This window comes from Motacilla alba, chromosome 4A (genome assembly GCF_015832195.1).
Source record: "Motacilla alba alba isolate MOTALB_02 chromosome 4A, Motacilla_alba_V1.0_pri, whole genome shotgun sequence".
NCBI classification, from domain to species: Eukaryota; Metazoa; Chordata; class Aves; order Passeriformes; family Motacillidae; genus Motacilla; species Motacilla alba.
Genome location: NC_052045.1, coordinates 11,736,133 through 11,756,618, shown reverse-complemented (window position 1 = coordinate 11,756,618; position 20,486 = coordinate 11,736,133). Strand labels below are relative to the sequence as shown.

At 42.2% G+C, this 20,486-nt stretch overlaps 1 protein-coding gene across 2 annotated transcripts in view; it reads right to left on the bottom strand.

The window, feature by feature from the left end:
• Nucleotides 1–507: 507 nt before the first annotated feature.
• Nucleotides 508–20,486, bottom strand: part of TMEM164 (transmembrane protein 164) — a 35,708-nt gene continuing 15,729 nt past the window's right edge. For both annotated transcript variants that reach the window (XM_038122888.1, XM_038122889.1), the window contains exons 5-7: nt 15,995–16,073; nt 6,466–6,566; nt 508–6,051 (exon numbers count right to left, since the gene is read on the bottom strand). In XM_038122888.1, the coding sequence (XP_037978816.1) occupies nt 5,845–6,051; nt 6,466–6,566; nt 15,995–16,073 (387 nt within the window). In that variant the 3' untranslated portion in view covers nt 508–5,844. The remainder of the gene's footprint in view (nt 6,052–6,465; nt 6,567–15,994; nt 16,074–20,486) is intronic.

Genomic DNA, 20,486 nt, shown 5'->3' with positions numbered 1-20,486 from the left:
CAGCTTTCTGAACAAAGGTGTGAGCTGAAAACGTCTGTGCATGTGCTACCATCCTCTGCTAAAGTGCTGTGAAATGGGAACTACAGGACATTGCCCAAGCTGGGGTAGGGACAGTGAGGAAACATGGAGAAAGCATCCTTGTACTGGAACAGTTCCTTGAGCTTTGCACCTGAAAGACAAGGACAGGCCCTATTTAAACAGGGATTAAAGGATTTATACCCTGCAGTGAGCTCTGCCAGTAAACTGCTGTTGACTGACAGGTAGCAGGCAGAAGTCAGACTGAACTGCTTAGAATTCCAGAAATCCCAGTACCTGCTGCTCTCCCAGGAGCTGCTGTGTGCAAGGTAGACAACATCAGATTGTTTCAGACAGGAGCCTCCATCTTCTTACCTGATTTATAAAGAGCTAAAATGACATGCCTCTGTGCATCTTACCTCGTTATAAAAAGTCCTAAGCAAGACAGACTGAGACCTGGCACAATTAGAATGATAACAGAACTATCCAGTATCCAGTAAAATGCATTTATTTGTTTTAATTCCAAGGTTTAACAACTATTTGCCCAATGATCTGGACTTAGGGCACAACAACAAAAAAAGCCCACCAGAGCAAAATACAAAAACAAGTACACAAATTACCCCTTATTTGTAAATGTTACCTCATAATCAAAGTTTAGCACATTAAAAAGTTTACAAAATTTGTAGCACTCTTACAAATTATTCAGAACTAACAGCATATGGGCAGTCAGTGGGCAGTTGAGCCCATCCACATCCATCCTTGCCCTTTCCAACCCGTTCTGTGCCTGGATAATGCCATGCTGGGACTAGAGTGGGGGGTGAGCAGCCCTGCAGGTTCCTGCAGGCCCCCTGCTGCTCCAGCCCAGCCCCTGGCACAGCGTGGTCAGGGAGAGTGGGGTGTGCTCGCTGCTCTGCCTGCTGTGTCCTCTGCAGCATTGGGATAATGACTCAGGAAATGCAGAAATAGTTTTTAAAAGTACAAAACTGACCCTGAAGAAAAATAAAATTATTTATAAAACAGCTTGGCTTTGACTGAGTTACACCAACAGCCGCAAGAGAGATTTACAGCAATATCACTTGAAGTACAAGGTCACAAAAATCAACAGATTTGTTATGAGTTCTGTCACTGTAGAACTGAAAACACCAAAGCTGACCTGTCTGCCTGCAGAAACCTCCCACCAGGGCTGACATACGCCCTCTTCCTGGGTTTTGGCTTTTTCAGAGCTTTGTTAACTATAAGGATGAAATTAATTCCTAAGGATCCACCTAGAGTGAAACAGTTGTCACAATGAAAAAAACACCACAACTCTATTTTCCATTAGCTATGGATGCGTAGGAAACAAATGCTTCTGGTTTAGATGCAAGACTTAGGACGTAAAAGTACAGTCAGTTAACAATTGGAAATAGCCATTTCTGAAAATACAATTGAACTTTATAAAATTATCTCAAATATACAGAAATATCAAAACTCTGTGGCCAGAAACACAAACCTACTATTAGGTACTCTGACCTCAAGGTTTGACTGGACTGCAAATGGACTGACTTTTCCTCAAGCACACAGAAGTTTTGCTGAGGGCAGCATCTTTGAACTAAGAAGCTGAACTAAACCAGCTCTAGGTGCGTGTTCATAGACTCTGGCTTTTCATCGGCTTATAAACACATGGGCAAGAGCTATTAGTTTGCACCTTTCCAAAGAAACTCTGCAAATTCTCCTTTGGTGCTTAAAAGAGGAAGTGAAACAAATAGATCCAGCTTAGACACTGTACAGTGTCTGAATCCCTGGAAAAAGAGCACTGCAGGGATCCCGGACAGCTGAAGCCATGGCACAAGGTGGTGGGGGCAGGAATGTCTGGAGGGCTACTTACTCCAAGGCTGCATAAACAAACCCATCACTAAACAGGTTTATTATAGCTAATAATGCTTCATTCACGGGTACACTTGGAGGGAAATGCAGCCAGTGGCAGCTGGAGTAATGAGTTTGTTTCTTTTGAAATGCCTACAATACTAGCACTTGGTGGGCTCTGTTCAGACCCCCTAACCCATGCCAGCATCTCTGAAGGCCAGGCAGTGGCACTGCACAAGAATTTTTTGGGGTATTCTGGCCAGCAAACGAAGTTGCTCTGGGGTGAGATTTTAGACTCTGCTTCAGCTGCTGCTGCTGGGAACAGTGGGTCTGGCTGTGCACCCCCACAGCCACTGCTGCTGAAATCCCCAGTGCCACGACACATTTGGGCACATTCGACCAGGAGGCCCAGAACAGCCCTTTCAACTGCATTGCACTGCAGCACTGTAAAATCTCATCACCAGGGACTGGGCAACAGCTTCAAGTTATCTTGACATGGATTGAGCGTGTAACACCCCAGGAGAGAATGCAATTGCCCCTAAGAACAGCAGTAAGAGTTTTGTGCTTTCATTTCCAGCATAAATAAGCATAAAGCAACCAAAGAAATCTGTATAGCGTAACTGCCTAAAAAATAAACCATTCAAGGAAAAGAAAAATCAGCCTCTGCCAGGGAAAGCAACAAATAACTGCTATAGAGATGAAGTACTCTGCTTTCCCATTTCCTGCACGTATGGCAAGCTCTGGCTAATGCACATTCCCAGCAGATACCAGAGACAGGTGAGGAATGAGGGATGGGAAGTTCCATGACAATCGCTTCAGAAGTTGTTCCTTTTCTGCTCCCAGTCTGACCTGTCCTTCCCCTTCTGTGGAGCCTGTCTCAGCTACACTGCTGAAGTTTTGAGGGGTGGGTCACCATAAATCAACATAAAGTGTAAAAGCCTTCAAAGAAGGGCATGGGGAAGGAGGGAATAGCTTTATGGTTTGGGCCTGTCATGACAGGAAAGACGCTGAGGCTCTGGAGCACATCTAAAGCAAAGCACCAGAGCTGGGGAAGGGTCTGGAGCACACATCTAAGGAATGGCTGAGGGTGTTCAGCCTGGGGAAAAGGAGGCTTAGGGTGGACCTTGTCACTGCAACTGCCTGAAGGGAGGATGGGGGTCAGCCTCTTCTCCCAGGAAATAAACAACATGACAGGAGGAAACAGCCTCGAGTGGCACCAGGGAAGGTTTAAATTGGACATTAGGAAAAATTTCTTCACCAGAAGGATTATCAAGCCTTGAAAAGCTGCAGTGGAGTCACCAACCCTGGAGGGGTTTAAAAGACTGTAGATGTGGCACCTGGGGTAAGGGTTAGTGGTGGGCTCAGCAGTGCTGGGTTAATGCTTGGTTTGATGAACTCACAGGTTTTCTCCAACCTAAATGATTCTGTTCTAACTCAGCCAGCCTCACTGATACTGCACAACAACAAAGCAACAGCTTATGTTCAAAAGGTGAAGGTTGCACTGCCTGCCTTCCCACCTGACTGCTGCTGCACCATTTGATTCCTTCACTGCAGTTCCAGCTTCTAAAATCCGAACTGAGTGCAGTAGTTGGTTACCTCTCTACTTTTTTGCCTTGTTCAGTGAGACACTTTCACAGCTTAAATTGGTACAAAAGAGTCAACGAGCTCCAGAATGTGCCCACACAAGGTTTACAAGTGCCCCACTGGCTCTGATGAGCAGCTCCATCAGCAAACTCCATGTGGTGAAATTACACCTTGAATTCCTGTGTGACTCTAAACAACTGGAGCAGCGTAAGAGGGAAAAGCACAGGTGGGCCAAGTGACCACCAGGGAGGGAGGGAGGGCAGGGGCAACCACTGCCAGCAGCTCTGCACCAGGAATCCCTCTCCACTGCCCAGGGATGGGCCTGCCAGCTCTGTTCACATTCCTGCTACTGAATTTTAAGTCAGCCAGAAGAGCTTGCAAATTCTGCTTTCCAAGCAAAGAGCCTGCACTGAGTGAGACACCTGAGCTCATTTAAATGCTCCTGCAGTTTTAATTGACCAGAGGCAGTCAATGGTGGCAAACAGCAGCTGCTTTGTACTTGTTTGGAATGCCCTGAAGCAGATGATTACAGATAGGAAATGCTATAGTTTAAAAAAAGGAAAAAAGAAAAGGCTTCTACTTGGAGAAGTGTTTCCAGTAACTACAATATCCTGACAGGAAAAAAAGGGAAGATGCTAAAAAAAAGGCAATTTTAAAAAAAGGCAATTAAAAAAAAACAAACCCAGAGACCATAAGCAAATAATAATGCTAAGTAGTATTTGCAAAATTTGTCTTAAGTCCTTCTATGGTAATACTAACACCAGCTGTTCATGCCTGAGGGATAGTTTAGGTACATGCCGCATGTTCTCAAGTTGTGAGCATACAGTATATTTTTATATATATACACACACACATACAGCAAGGTATGGAAGAATGCCAGAAACCAACTTGTAAATCAGAATATGGGACAATGTACTTCTGATTGAGGTGTACTTTTTTAATCATATGGAGTAAAAATATTTGAAGTAGCCACTTGTTCCCTCATGAAAGAAATTTTTTTCTTTTTTAAGGAAAAAAAAAAAAGTCAACTTACTTTTGCTTCCTGAGGTATAAACATCTGTACCTTAACTTCAGCACATACCTTCAGGTGATCCAGCTGGAGGAGGTATGATGGTTTTGGTTTACAAATCACAGCTTTGACAAACACAATTTATCTATAAATTCCCCCAAACTTCTGTACAAGAAAAATCTACAGCCCTGAAACACAACAGTCTGCATAATGGACTCACAATTCTGGAAGAACACAGTCAGGATTTTCTGTCTTTCTGCTCAATGGTTTCTCCTCCTGCATAATTTGAGCAGGTGCACACAGTTGATCATTCTGCCCATCTACATCCTGTTCTCCAAAAGCCATGTTGATGGGTCATGCTACTAAACTGGAACATGCCCTTTGCAGAGAGGCCTGTGCTGATTTGACATTCCTTTTTATGCCTGTATTTTAAAATCAATACACATGATATAGCAGAGCTCTAGGGAGAGAACAGCACCAACCAGTCTGGTCTGTGAGGATCAGCACAGATGAAGCAGGAATGTTTCAAAAGCTACTAAGTATATAAAAAAAACCCAACCTGATGTTTTCATCGGGCTCTGTATCTCCACTCCTTCTCCAGTATAAGGTAAGTGAAAAAAAACCATTTTGTTCTAAGTCAAGACAGAACAGTGGATGCAATATCTTATCCTGGCCTATACGTAACATGGTCATTTGAAATTATTTCAACATTCTTTTTTTCCCCTCATCAAAATAAAAGCATCTCCAAAGCATCATGATGGGACTTCACTAGATAGGTACTTATCCACTGCAGCTTAGAAATTAAGTTGTTGATTAGTTGGGTTTTTTTATGAGTTATTGTTCCCCAACATTTTCAACCAGCTTAAAGCAAATACAGTAGAATCTCACTGTTTTGCACTTCTGATTGGCAGATTAAGTGTGCATGATTTCCTGTGACCATTTTGGAACATTCAAGCTTTAAGAGTTAAGCCAGGTGAGATGCAGTTCAGCATGCTGGTTCACACCAGTGGAGTGCTACAAGTCAGCATTATTTCCTATCCTAGAAATGTACAATTCTTTAATGGAAAATGAGTCAAAACGAGGTAGCACTGCCACTCTCTCTGCTGGAATGTGGACAGACCCTGGCCTAATTTGAAATGGCGGCTTAGCAAGATTCTACTGTAATCTATACAAAATGTATAAAACATGAACCTTCCCCAGAATAAGGCCACTAATTTTGCCATTGGCAATAGGCAGTGAGAAACAGCAGGTAAAAAAAAACTCACTTCATTACAGATGTGTTTTTGAGGCAAAAAACTCTGGGAAGAAGTATAAAGCCATTGTCCTCTCGTCCCCCCTCTTTGTTTTCCAGTATATCTCTGCTTCCTGCATGAGCTACTCTGTGGGGAGAAATTTCAGTCTATTTTCTTAGCTGGGAGTCTAAGCAAGTCCATGCTCCATTTGAAGGTGGGGACAGCACTGTGAAACAGCAGGATTATGAGCTTCCCATGAGTCATGGTCATGACAGTCTGATGTCCAGATGCCCAGATTCGGTACCAGGGCCCATAAAAAGGATCTGAGATGGCTGGGCACAACATGTTGTTCAAATTCACTTCTGTAACCTGAGGAAGCAGCAATAAATGTATCAATTAACAATATCTTTATCTTGCACTGATTCACCTAAAAAAAAGGTGAAAATTTAGAAAATTACCATAATAATAAAAAATGTTTAGGTGACACACATTTGCTCAACACAATTAGGGCAGCTTTCAGAAAAAAAGCAGATCCAAATTCCATTGTGTATTTAATAAATGGAATTGTGCAGGTACATAACCAATCTATGAACTATTTTACCAGTACTTGCAAGATATAAGATACAAATGTTCCTTAGAACATGCAATTTGCATACAAGTAGCCTTATCAAAAATTTGCATGCAAGTAGTATTATCCATGTAGACCTGGACACTCAAAGGACTCAGTGTTTTTACTCTGAATGTACTTGCAGGCTATCCATTTATTAACCTGGGTTTACTTACCAATCCCAGAATCTGCAAGATGCTAAAATGATACACAAACATAAACCCCGTGGATAAAAGAGCCCACCAGAAATTGCAGAGCGGTTCAGGGGTGTAGATACCTTGAAAAGAAAGGAATACATTAATGTTCAGCTGCACTGCTGTGCCCACCACGCTCTCAATGAATAATCCTCTCTCTCCTGGATGTCAGGACATCTGGCTTGAGCTGATAACCTCCTCAATACCATTACAGTAATTAATATTTGAGAGCTTTATTTCTTACCTGAAGCATCCTGATCAGCTTCTTCCCTCCTCTTTGTCCAGCAGTGAGATGTACAATATGTTAGCTCACTAAATCTGTCTATTTTTCACCAACATCAATGATTTTTATTTCATTCTTCTTTCTACCACAGAAGTAATAAATGCAATAATGGTGTACAATGAATCTTCAAAAAATCAGGTTATTTATACTTAAACACCTGCTTCTTGCAGGGATTGTGATTTCAGCAAGCACAGAACTGATTTAGGCAGCAGCAGGTCCTGCACAGCCTTTATTAGAGCACAGCTTAACTGTCATTTCCTAATTTTATGGTTAACAACTCTTAAAAAGGAACTTGCAGCAATAATGCCAAGGAACAGAAAAGCTGTATCAGGTGGTCAATCCATTAATGACAGGCTGTGCTTTTAAATGAAAGCTGCTGTGGAGATATTTTCAGATATACACTACAAACAGTTTTATAATCAGTAGATATCACAGATACTGTAAAATACTTTTTCCCTTCAAATGAAGTAAGAGATATATTATTCCAACCTTTCTCTATTATTCCAACCCTCTCAAAACCAGGCTTTACTGACAAAACACAATGTTCCCTGATCTAGAATGTACCAAGGGAATCAGATTTAATAAAGTACTCATAGATACAAGACTATCTTGGGAATTAAATATTCACATTTCATATGGTGAGAACAAAACCAGTTTACAGAGTTCTCTAGACTCTTACTAGCAGACATGAAAATTGCACTGTAAGATATGTGAGAAAATATTATTTTCCTTATGACTTTAATAACAGCCTCAGAACACGAAGGGAAGATGCACAATGTCATGCAGTTTGGCTGCTGTAAGAGTTTCAGAGGATTATAAAAATACACTGGCAATTTTTATCTGCCTTTATCTGCTCTCTGATCCATTAGATATTATTAAATACTGGAACATGTATCCAGTACTCAAAGGACAGCTTAGAGCACAGAGTGCAATATTGATACTGGCCTTGGCTAGCCAGCACACTCAGTAATTACCAGGAAGTAATGAAACCCTTCAGCATGCACTGCACAAGGCTACTGGAAACTTAAATAACTCCACCCGCAGAGTAGCTCCCACAGCACCCACCAGACCACAGCTGCCATGAAAATGCCTGTGTATGGCATCCTGTGAGATAAATACAAGTAACTCCTGTGACCACATCACTGTTTAATGCTGTATCCCAGCTCAGGTTTAAGGTCTCTAGAGCAATGCTTCCTCAAGTTCTGCAGCCTTTTCAAAATTATTTTCTGTATAGTTTCCTTCATAATTTGTACCCATCATGCCAGTTCAAATTGATTTTGCAGTAGCTAGCTGAAATAAGTTCAATTAAATAGCATTTTGTGAGTGCTAGATTCAATCACCTACAAGCTGTTGTGTAAAACTGCACATCCACTCCCAAGAACACAAGTGCTGTGCTGCTGCCTGCACAAGGTAAGACTGTGTGTGTGTGTGAGTGCAGCAGCACATCTGCACCCCACACACCCCTCCTGCTTCTAACGAGGAGCCAGCAGCAGGGTCACCATCCCAGGTACCTGTGACACCATGGCTCAGTGAGCAGGCAGGGATGTGGGGAGCCCATTTGGGCACAGGAGCTACTTGGAAAGCACAGGACAGCTCGTAAGGTTTCTTATGCAGTGAGAAGGTGAAGGCCAGAAGTGTCTGAACAGCAAGTAAAACCAAAGGTAAAAGAGAACTCTGCAGGAATCACTTGGAGTTCTGCAGGAAAATTCCCAACGGTAATTCTTGGGATGCACTTGGCAAGTGGGAGCTAAGAGCCGGCATCCTATTTAGGAAACAGTACAGAAGTCTTGACTTAGACAGCAAAGATATTCATTAAACTCCATGGCCTGAAAACATCAGATAGGTGACACCACCTTGAATATGGTTTTTCATTACAGAGAGAAGAGGAGGAGGAATGAGCCTTGGTGTCAGAGTGCAGGCTCTATTTTCTCAGTCGTGGCTCTATTTTTGGCTGCACCAACTTTAGGTGACCTGGTCAAGCTTTACAGAAACTCTTTGTACTCCCTCCTCTGCTGTAAAGAAAACACTGCTCGACTCGCAACATTTATTTATATTGTCCTTGCAGCTTTAGGTGCATGTTTAACCTAGATACAAAACACAACATGAAATTTAAATAAGGTATCAAAGCAGCTCCCGGGAACTGGCTGAGCAGTGCTAAACCAAATTAGGTTTCTGTTGGCAGTTGCCTGTGTTATTTCAAAAGTATTTGACAAAGCCCAGTGAGAATCTAAAGGGGTGAGCACCCAGGAAAGCTAAAATACAGACACCTCCCTATCCAGGTGACTTACAGTGCAGGTAGGGCATAAACACCAGCACAGGCAAGTGACCCCAGCTATAAAATGAGACTGGAGGAAGTCAACAGTCATTAAAAGACAAAGGAAATTGCACAAGATGGCAACACAGGTCCATGGCACGATTTGCCTTTGAACCCAGGCTGCTCATGTCCAGCTTCAGTCTAATCAGGGAATGGAATTTCAAAGGTCCCTTAGCAGAGCTGTTCAGGTTCCCCCAACAAGGAATTTCCCTGTGCTACATCCTTGCTCTGTTGCAAAATTAAAAACAAAAATACATCAGCAACTTTCGCTCTCTACAGATTTTTGGTCTTGCTTCCTACTAAAAATATCCCTCCTTATTAAACTTTGCAATCCTGAAAATAATGGTGTGATTTTCAGCAGTAGCACTATTTGGACATCAAAGGACAAAAAGGAAACACTGACCTCCAAACAAAAACATTTTGGAGCACTCTAGATTCCACAGTGCACTTTGGGAAACTAATTTTAAATTCATACCTGGGATGTTTTCTGTACATTTCTCGTTATATAAATACCCAGTATAGATTTTATTACTCTACAGCCCTGCTATTCAATGGATTGCTGCTTAATGGAGCAGTGTGGTCTATTTTCCATAGTACAGTCTGTTAAAAGAAAAACACAAACAGGAAAACTGAGAGCCATCTGAGTGGCTGTTTGAAGGGCCTGTGTTGGCTTTGGCAAAAGCTACTTGCTGCTTGCACAGGAAACCAATTCCAATAGGTGCGGGCAGAGAGTTTCACTCTCTCTTTATGAGGATCATGGGCAGTTCTCATACATTAAGCACTTACAGAAATTTAGTCCAAGTGCCAGTCTGGCACTGATCTCATGCTCAAAAACACTCACTCCCCAGACAGCTGAGACCATTCCATGGTCTGGGGCCATCCAGGTAGGCTGCATGTTTGCTCCTGTGCTGAAAGAGCATGGCAGGGGATACCTCCGTTTAAATTACCCTTCAACAGCATTGATACGAAGGATTCCACAGAGACTGAAGAGTTTGGCATTCTTAATCTGCTTCTAAACAAGACTCTGTTGACCTTGAATATACCAAGTTGATCATTTTGCCATCTAGGAAATGGAAGCATGGCTTTAAAAAACTAAACATTAACAAAGAGATGCCGTTTTTTCAGACTGTTCCCTCCCCACAATGTGCTAGTTCAAATGTTCTTATGAACTATTATTTTTATTTAAAATTCTCAATATACAGGCTTCTGAAAACTTGAACACAACTTAATAGAAAGCAATACTCCTTTTGTATTTCTGTGAAAACATAATGCAGGAGAAAATTACTCCTCTGTTTGAATTAGAGAATTAGAATCTAAATATAGTACAAATTTTTTAATTTAGTAGGGTTTAAAATAATCTCTTTAATGTCTTGCTTTCATTCCCACTACACTTGATAGAGCTTTATGAGTTTTCCAGTGCTGCACACTCTTTCATTTGTCTTACAATTATAAGTAGACCTGCTTAATCCAAAACTCAGAGCAACTATTACAATTTTTTCCTTTTCAAGCTTACAAAAATATGTGGGCAAATTTATTTTCCTTTTATTTCCCTTGATCAGAGAATTAATTCCAGTTGAGTGGCCTATTGAGCTAACCTAGAGATAAAACTTTCTTTCCATGGGAAAACAGGAAAAAAAAAATGTTTTCAAGAGGATGATCCTGAAATCCATGTTTCCTCTACAGCTGTTCTGACTTCATGTGTAGGTTTCAAACTAGTGCCTTATGCCAGGAGGTGTCTGTTTCCCCTCAGTGCCAGCTACTCTCATCAGAACCAGCTCAGACAGAGCTCTTACAGTACCTGCTTCTCTCAGGAATAATTTTTTATATTCCATAAAGCAGCAGCAGTAGCTCTTCCTCTACCTTCATATAGTAGCAGTTCTTACAGATACTGGCACCTGCCCTTCTAAATTTCTCCATCTCCTAGAGAGATATTTCATTTTTCAAACTAACTGTAACTGCCCAGTGCATAAAGCTCAGAGGGTCACAGGACAGGGACACATCCCTTCCTCTTCCTCTTCATCTCTCTTAAATCATCAAACAAGATTATCCTTGAAGATTCAAGCTACAGGAAGAGGCTGCAGCCTGAGCCTGCAGCCAGAGCAACAGCACACAGAGCTACCCTGCTGCTCAAGGTGCCACGGCACAAGCACAGCTCAACAGCAAACCACACGTTTATGTCTGTCTAATACAGGACATTCGGCAGGTAGAGAAATCTGGAATAGAATATGGAATTGGTAGAAGCAGAGTAGGGAAATAACATGCAAGAGTCGACAGGTCTCCAAGTAACTCAGTTTCAGCAAAAGAGCTGTACCATACATTATCAAGTATTTCAATGAAGATCGAGATGGACTGGATTTATGACTGCCTAAGTATATCTAAATATGAAGTGATATTTCTCCTGGATCTTCTGGATATATAAAGGTATATAATAAAGCCTGCTTGATAACTCCTTCAGAAAGCTAAGGAAAGAATTAGCTAAAGGCAGGGAAGTGGGAAAGTGGCTGACACAGGGTGCAACAGCTAAAAAAAGGTCTTTAAATACAGTAATCTCCCACTCTAGCCAGCAAGTGATAAGAGCCAATGGAAAACACAAGTTTAGTGTTTTAATTGCACTTTCCTAATTTACAACCAAAGGAAAAATGATCGTTTCATCGGCACTCGGTATCTGCGTGCCGCACCTCCCAGCAGGCCCAGGCTGTGCCGAGGCGGGAGCGCTGCCCTGCTCTGAGGGAGCTGCGGGCGCTGGCTGCTCCGGCCCGGCCGCGGGGCACAGCGGAGGCACGCTCCGTGAGAAGGGAGAAAAGGAAAATAAAATCAACAGCTTCAACTGACTGCGTGACAATGCCACAGAGCTTCTCTTCTGATGCCACCTCTGAAGACAGATCAACAAAGAAAAGGGCTTCGGGACTTCAGACAGACACTGGCTCTTCTCTGCTTACAAAGATACAGCACTTGTCTGAGAAGAAAATTCTGCTTCTATTCCCAGTAAACAACTCATTTATTTAGCGGCAATCGGCTCTTCAGACACACGGGGGCAGCGCTCAGGGCTGCCCGGCCCGCGCCGGGCCATCGCGCCGGCCCGCCTCACCAAGGGCACTCCCGCGCCCCGCGCGCCGAGCGGCCCTGCCTCAACGGCGCCGGGCACAGCGCCGCCTGCCGGCCGCGCCGCGCAGCCCGCCGGCACCAGCCTGCGCCGCGCCGAGCGCCGGGCCTGCCTGCGGCCGCGGGACACGGCTGCGGGGACACGGCTGCCTGGAGCTGCGGGACACGGCTGCGGGGACACAGCTGCGGGGACACGGCTGCCTGGAGCTGCGGGACACGGCTGCGGGGACACGGCTGCCTGGAGCTGCGGGACACGGCTGCGGGGACACAGCTGCGGGGACACGGCTGCCTGGAGCTGCGGGACACGGCTGCGGGGACACGGCTGCCTGGAGCTGCGGGACACGGCTGCGGGGACACGGCTGCGGGACGCGGCTGCGGGACGCGGCTGCGGGGACACGGCCGCGGGGACACGGCCGCGGGGACACGGCCGCGGGGACACGGCTGCCTGGAGCTGCGGGACACGGCCGCCCGGAGCCGCGGGACACGGCCGCGGTACAGATCTGCCCGGATAGACCTGCCCGGAGCTGCAGGACAGACCTGTGGGACAGATGCTGAGCATGGCTCCCTGCAGCCACAGAATCCTAAACACCTCAATGACAACAGCCTCTTCTACCTACTGGAGTTACTAACTCGAATAAATAGCACTGCGGATGTCAATACACAGGGCAGATTATCTCCTGAGCTCTAGGGAGCTGCTACAAATTCACCCTAATTTCAATCTGCTGTGCAATAATGTAATTTAGAATATTGTTTGATCACTGCACTAAGGAAATAACAATTCCACCTTGATTAACTTTCAATATGATTTGATGTTCTGAAATAAGGTGCACACCTGATCTTGTCAAATCCATTGGAAAACCTGACCAAATAAGCTTAAGACAGTCAGAGTAATGATCATTAGTCTCTAAACCTGATGTAGTGCAAAGTGGATTTTTTTTTCATTACCTTAAGAATATACAGTTTAAGAACGTAGCTGTCCTGATCCCACTGAAGGTCTCTGAGAGTCTCGCTTCTTAAGGACAAGAGAAAACAGTGACCTGCAAGGTCTGGTTCAACTGCTCCAGCAGTTTCTGGAATGCTGTGTCCTGCTCAGATGCATACTGCAGTTTTGGGAGGCAGGTGACACAAGGTGACATTCATCCAGTAAAATAAAAGTGCCAACTGCAGATGTACTTTATGTAAGAATTGACTTGAGGTAGGAATCTTGTGTGCTCGCTTGTTACATCCACACTACATCTATTTTGCATGAGAGCCTCTCAGTGCCACCAAGAAAGATGAGCCATGGTGTAAAAGCATTAATCTGTCTAGCCTGGCATATATGCTATGTATATGTGCATATATGCACTTAGAAAGAAAATATGTTAAGAAAGGGAAGTATGGAAATTTATAGTTACTCAGTACAGAGAGGAGTGAGAGGGAAGAGAAGTTTTTAATCCCCAAAAGGGATCCATGTCCTTGAGCTCCAGTGAGTTCACTGTGCAACACTGAACGCTGAGCTCCAAACACCTCTCTCACGCACGTGCTGCTGAGAGTGGTCAAGCCCCCTCTCTTACAGGGTCAGGAAGAACATGAAGGTTGCCAGTGCCACATGACCAGTCTGCACCACTGTAATAAGTAGCAGGAAAAGACAATAAATTATTACAGCCCTTGCTTCCTGTCACCAGTTTCCTTTCAAAGAGGAAACACTTCAGCAGGCAGTTGGATGTGTGTGCATGGCTGGTGCAATACCTGATTAGGTATTTTGCAAGCAAACTTGAGGGTGCAGTTCTCTATAGCCTGAGCCTCAAATCCACTCTGCCTCAGGTGTTTGCTCACCCTATCTTTGGGAAATATTTGATGCTATCAAGGCCACCAGTAATACAGGCAGATTCCCAATAAAACTGAAGTAGTATATTTTTCCAAATACAATCCATTCTTTTCCATTTTTTTCAATTTTCTACCCTTTGATTACCTCTCTCAGTCATAATCCACAGATTCACTGATGGAAATTTCTATTTACAATACTGAAATCAAGCTGCATGCTGATCAATGTCAGTGATGAAAAAGCGATTCTCACAAGATACAGAACTCAGAACAAAGGCCCGTGTGACCTACTCAGAAAGTACTTAAGCAGAGGTGCTAGTGAAATGACAAAATTAACATTAAGAAATATTTTTAGGCCACATAATTTTTCCACCAAAAATGATACATTAGGTCATCTGTGGCAGGAGTTCATGGGTGTTTTCTTAATTACAGCCAGTCAGGTGATGAGGAGCCAAGTGCATAAGAAATGGAGCAGTTATTGGTTGAACAGCCCAGAGCAATCTCAATTGACAGGTTCAGCCGAGAGTCCTTTAAGCAATTTTACTGCCACCACGTGAACATTAGATGGCAGCAAATACCTGTACATAAATACAGGGCAGGAGTTCAGAACACTGAGCCAGGGTGACAGCTGGCTAACATCAAACCCTCCAAACTGCAAATCCAATTCTTGTCAGTCCCAGGTCCTGAAGAACCCTGAGAACCTCTACTTCAAAACAAGCAAAAAGCCAAACCAAGCCACCAAAAGTGTTCTTAAAAGAACACATCAAGCATCATCCAAGGCCAAGCGTTTTTAAAACAGAGGACATACATGTCTGAAAGCGACCTCAGATGTGAGCCCCAAGGCCACCAAGTGATTTAATGACATCACAATAGCTTTGTTTGTCACTACCTACAGATCACTCCATGACTGCTTACGTTTACTGCCCCCTGCTCCTCACCCTCCTCCTGCAAAGATTATGTGTTTGTATAACTCCTTCAACTACCCTGCACTTTGGCATTATTTGCTAGAATTTTAGGCTATCAAGGGTGGATTAAAATTAAAACATGGCTGGCATATTTCCCTGATAAAAGAAAGAAACAGAATCATCTTTTTTAAGTACAAGACATCACTTTTCCTTTGAATAACTTTTTTCACTCAGCAGGTCACAGTACAATCAGGTCACTACAACACAAAGGTAACAGTGAAATAGGATGAAGGACTGGAATAAAACACAATTAATTCAGCAGGATGGAAGAGCCTGACTGCATCCCATTGCTTGACATCACATCCTCAGGACTTTCATTAAAGGCTACTGAACATGTGGATCACAAATGATCATATTTTATTTCCTGGATGGAACAATCCAGCTCTGCTAGAAAATGCAGCCAGAGGTATGTCAGCACTAGAGGGGGGCAGAGCACCACACCAGCTGAAGGTACAGTGCATTCCCTTTGAGGATCCACAACTGGAAAAATCACTGGCCAGGGAAACAATTTAGGATTCCCAGCCTTGCTGAACTGTTATGGCATAATTGAGTGCAAGACAGCAATATTGTTAGAAGGGATTACAAGCAACCTAGTTCATTTTAGTGATACATGTTACTACATTCCACTGGAGCTTCAGAATTTCTGGGATTTATCTAACTAGACAACTAATTTTATTTTTTTCGGCTCATTTTGAGTTCCAGTACTTCTCAAGAGACATCCAAGAAGGTAAAAATCTTAAAAATACATCCCACCAACAACTGAGAATATTGCAAGATGGCAGAGATGCTGCTCAAGAAGACAATGCACATTGTGCAAATACATTTTAAATATCCCTTCAGGCAAAAGACCATATTTTAAATTTTTTGTTTAGTGCCTGACACAACTCATTACCAACATTAGAACACTAGAACATCAGGAACTAATAATTAAAAACAGAGAAAGCTGGTTTTAAAAGGGTAAGAATAAAACTGGTGGTATCCAGTAAGCAGTGTTTTCATTCCATAGGACCACTTCAATCCATAGGGAGTAAACTGTCTACCTACCTCCTTTGTGCAGCAGATAGATGGGCACAACATAGAGCATCACATGCTGGATGTAATAAATCTCCGTTTCAAATGGAAGCTGTGGAATAAGGAAAATATTTGTAAGTATTTTAAATTGCTAACAACCAAGTTCCAAGGAACAATTCTCTTTCTAACCCATGACAATGCTTTCAGTTCAGTTATTTTATCACCTATGTATAATAACAAACAGTAATGGTCAGTGCTGAGAAAGTGCAGCTGACTGTACCCATTCCATCCCCCTTAACACAAACACAGCACTTCCAGCAGGTAATTCCCAAAATTAGCCAGAAGCACAACAAAGAAGGAGTAACATAAGGTTGCTCTTTCCCGTTCTTTGCTAGCATGAATTACCAATAACAATGCAAACCACTCAAATAATTAAATCAGAAATTATGCACACCCCCACAGCATAGAAGTCTTTTTAGAAAGAAAAGATACTTGCCACCTTGTGAGAAAACTCTATAAATGAGATCTTTTATATATAAAAGTAGACAAATATATATATGCAAGTAATATAAGAGAAGGTCTGTGCAAAAAAATCAAAATATGTGATTTACAGCAACCTGCATGTACATAACTGCTAAGCTTGACCAAATATAAATTAAAATATAAAATGACCGGTCATTTATTGGTTTTAAAGACAAGCTGCAGAATTATGTGTAAGCAAGTTACTAGTTAATAGTGAATCAGGTATTTCTCACCTGCTGCCAGCTTTTGGGAAATTACAATTAGTCATTTGTGCGTTTATTTGAATTAGTAAGTAACTTCTCTTCTAAGAAGTCAGACAACTAAAATAATACCAAAAATAACTCCAGCCATAACTCTGTGTTTGAGCCTCCTAATCCAGACATAACTATTTCTAGCTCTTTATCAGTTAGAAAAGGGGATACACTATATTTGAAAGTTAGTCCCATCTATAATTACTGCAGCCTGTATCTATTTATTACACTAAAGCAGCACATTTAAAACTGATCAATAGTAGAAAACACTCAAAAATGCAGAATTCAGCTTTTTACTGCATCTGACTTACAGAGCTGAAAAGTCACACTGTTGCATTATTTTTCTGAATTGCAAATTGGACAATACCACAAGTAAGAAATCTCATGGGAATAATGAAAAACCAAATTGGTTCAAATGCAGACTCATTCTGTCATTTTCCAGCCAGAAGAATTCAGACACGGGACCTACCACTGTGGCTTGTGTGTTGGGAAGCAGGGAGTGGGGAGAAAAGCCTTCCTTTTCTATGACTCTTCTGAGACAATGAAGTCACAGCCTTGAAACTGAAACATTACAGAAATTTCTACATCAACAGAAGAGAGGTTGAAAGAGTTTGATTTTCTTCCTAACGAATAGTCTAACAGTTGGTAAATAACATTGTGATCTTTTAAATTCAACTAACAATTCTTATACCCTATTTTGAAAGTAGAAGATTCTAAACCAAACAACTGAATTATGCCAGTCCTGGCATTCGCCTACTGGACACTGGGGGTGTCCTGATGGCAACCTCCAAGGTGGTCAGCCAGCTCCTGCAGGGACTAAGCTAAACCAACCCTCCCACACAATCTGTTGGGTTATTTCATTCTAAGTATACCATACCAAAATAAACACAAACAAGGTAACTATGCAAAAGCAAGAACTTCATGAAAATTGTGAGGTTTCCTAAACCTGAACCTTTCCTATTGTCCTTAATTGAACAAGACAGAGAGTAAAGTGAGGGAATTAAAATTATCTGGGATGGGGCTGAAGCAGTGATCCTAACAGGAGAAAAAACTGTACCTCTCCCACTTCAGAAACAATTGCTCCTGATATAAACACCACAACATGAGGCACTCACTCCTGCCAAGGAGCATTCTCCATTTATCTGTGGTGTCAAAAGGGCTTCCACAGCAGTGGAGTTGTGAGGATCTGTTACACAAACACTGTGCTGGGACACTCCTGAGAACAGAGTAACAGTTGTTATGCTGCAGTAGTGTTGACAATAATTTTTTGTGTGTAAAACAAAACATCTTTTTCTCACTGTAAAAGACAGCTTGTTCTGAAGCCTGGCTGATTCTGCAAGTGCATTTCCTGCTATAGAGCTGCAGAGTTGCTGTACAACCAAGCACTCAAGTTGTACAGCCAGGCTACAACAAACACAAAAAGCAAGCTGTACTGAGCAACTAACTCACCTGCATCTCGTGCCTTGTCTATAAACAGTTTTATCAATAAAACACTCACTCAGCATGAGCACCTTTCACATGTGAGGAGAAACTGGAAATGAAGACAAGGCACAAGGGATCTCCCGTCAATCAAGGATTTCAAGAATTACTTGTTTTCACAAAGAAAGACTTCATGTTCTAACTTAAACCAGCTACTGCCCAAAGAGAACAATGAGATCTTTCCATGCACTGCACTCAGCTTTAGAAAAATCTCTTCAAGGCAGCAGTAGAGTGGAGCACAGAAGTCAGATATTTTGAGTTCACCCCAAAAGAGTATGGACATAATACTAATTTAGATTAAACATTCAGACACAGAAGTTGGTTTTCAGTGGGCTCACAGGTTGACACTTTGCTCTGGTTTCTGACAGTAGCACTCCACTCTCTGTTAACTATTTATACCCTGGCTCAAGCACTGCAATGTGCAAGAGCATCTCCTCCATCATTCTCTACAAAGATTGCAGAGTGCGGCAGAAAAGGAATAGAAGGGACTCAACTCTCAGATTCTAGTCTTTCCTGTAGAACACCTAGAACACAGCCTAATAAACACCCAACTGTTCTGTACCAGCCACCTTCTTAGACATTATCAGTAAATGACAGACTCATACCATTTTAATGCACACAGCATGTACAAGTGCCCAAATATGCACAAACTTTGTGCCTGGGTGGCTGGTAGGTGATAAAGCCAATCTCTCAACAGCCCCTCACTGTTCCTGTTGTTTTCCCTGTGCCAGTTAGATTAAACCAGTTTAGAGATGACAATGTACTACCAAACCTCTTCCATTCTGCTGTGCAGGCACAGCTATTACAGGCAAACTATTTAGTGCAGCGAATTATTACTCTTAACAATCAGCAACAACACAGCAGCCAATGACTGGAGCATACATGGAAAGCACTCAAAGTCCTGCTCAGAGTATGATTCTGCCCCTAACACAGATTTAGAATGGCTCTCAGGCCAAATACTTCTAATAATAGAATAAAGCAGCTTCTGGAAACATTAAAACTGCACCATTTCGGCCATGTGAGCTGACACCCATGTATCCAACACTTCTAGGACATGTCCTTTTTTTTCTCTTTATCTATATCAACATTTTCAGGACATCAGCTTGCAAAAAAAACCCACTTTTAAACCAGTGGAAAGACTTTTCTTTAAAATGTGATTAATGCAACATGAAAGCTCCAGCAAACCCAGTTACTTTCCAAACAGCTGAGAGTCTTTGTGGCAGCTAAATGAATTTACATGCACAGCCAGGTTATCAGGACCTACACTGTGCGCCATAAAATATAAATACAGAGTAAAAAGAAATTTTTCTACTCCTGTATATCCTCTTATACCTTGCTGGATCCCTTTTGGGAGCCTAACAAGCCAAATCCCTCAGCATCATCTTCTCCTGTATTTCTGAAAGGATAAGAACTCACAAAAGCACTGACTGGACAAGAAAAAGTTTTATCTTTATCCAATGTTTATCCCAAAGCACAGGGTTTCATTTCATCAGCACATGGCAAATAATGTAGCAAATAACTGCAATATTTAGGTGCCAAACAAATACAAGTGGGTGCATCTGTTGCTTAAGTCTGTTAACTGTTGGCACCTCAACCTCATGCCAAGGCAGGAAAATATTTTCTTGGAAAGAACAGAATAGACTGACCTCACCTTTCAGGCTACATTTTTTTAAACACCATCCCAGGGGCCTGTTATAGTCCAACAAGATTTTTAACTGCATTGTTCAGCATAGTCTGACTGAAAGATTAAAATAACAGAAGGTAGAAACTTTCTACTGCAGTTTCAGTGAATATGTCAGCTCTCCATTTTCCCTGGCAATACACTACTATTTTAAAATAATTTTGAAATTACTGAGGCTCTAAAAAAACAACAACAACAAAAAAATTAAGAGATACATTACAAGAAAATGGAAACCATGACATTATGCCAGAAGCTTCCACTTCAGGATAATTTAACAGTGAAGCATATTTATAAAAAACACTTGCATTTCATTAAGTAATGTAATTGGTTGCAAAAACACATGACCCTAACAGACTCTGCCACAAAATGTAAGAGGTGTTCTGGAAATCACTTTGAACAAATTAACACTTACAACCTAAATCCTGATACCCACTAAAATATCCATCATTTGCTGAAGCAATGATTGTCTCTCTTTCTGAATGACTGAATCAAAAGTTTTTCATTTAGGTATTAAAAAAACAGAGCAGCCAGGTTAGAAAAAAATTGAGGGTTTGGTTTTTTGGGGTTTTTGTTTTGGTTTTGGTGGTTTTTT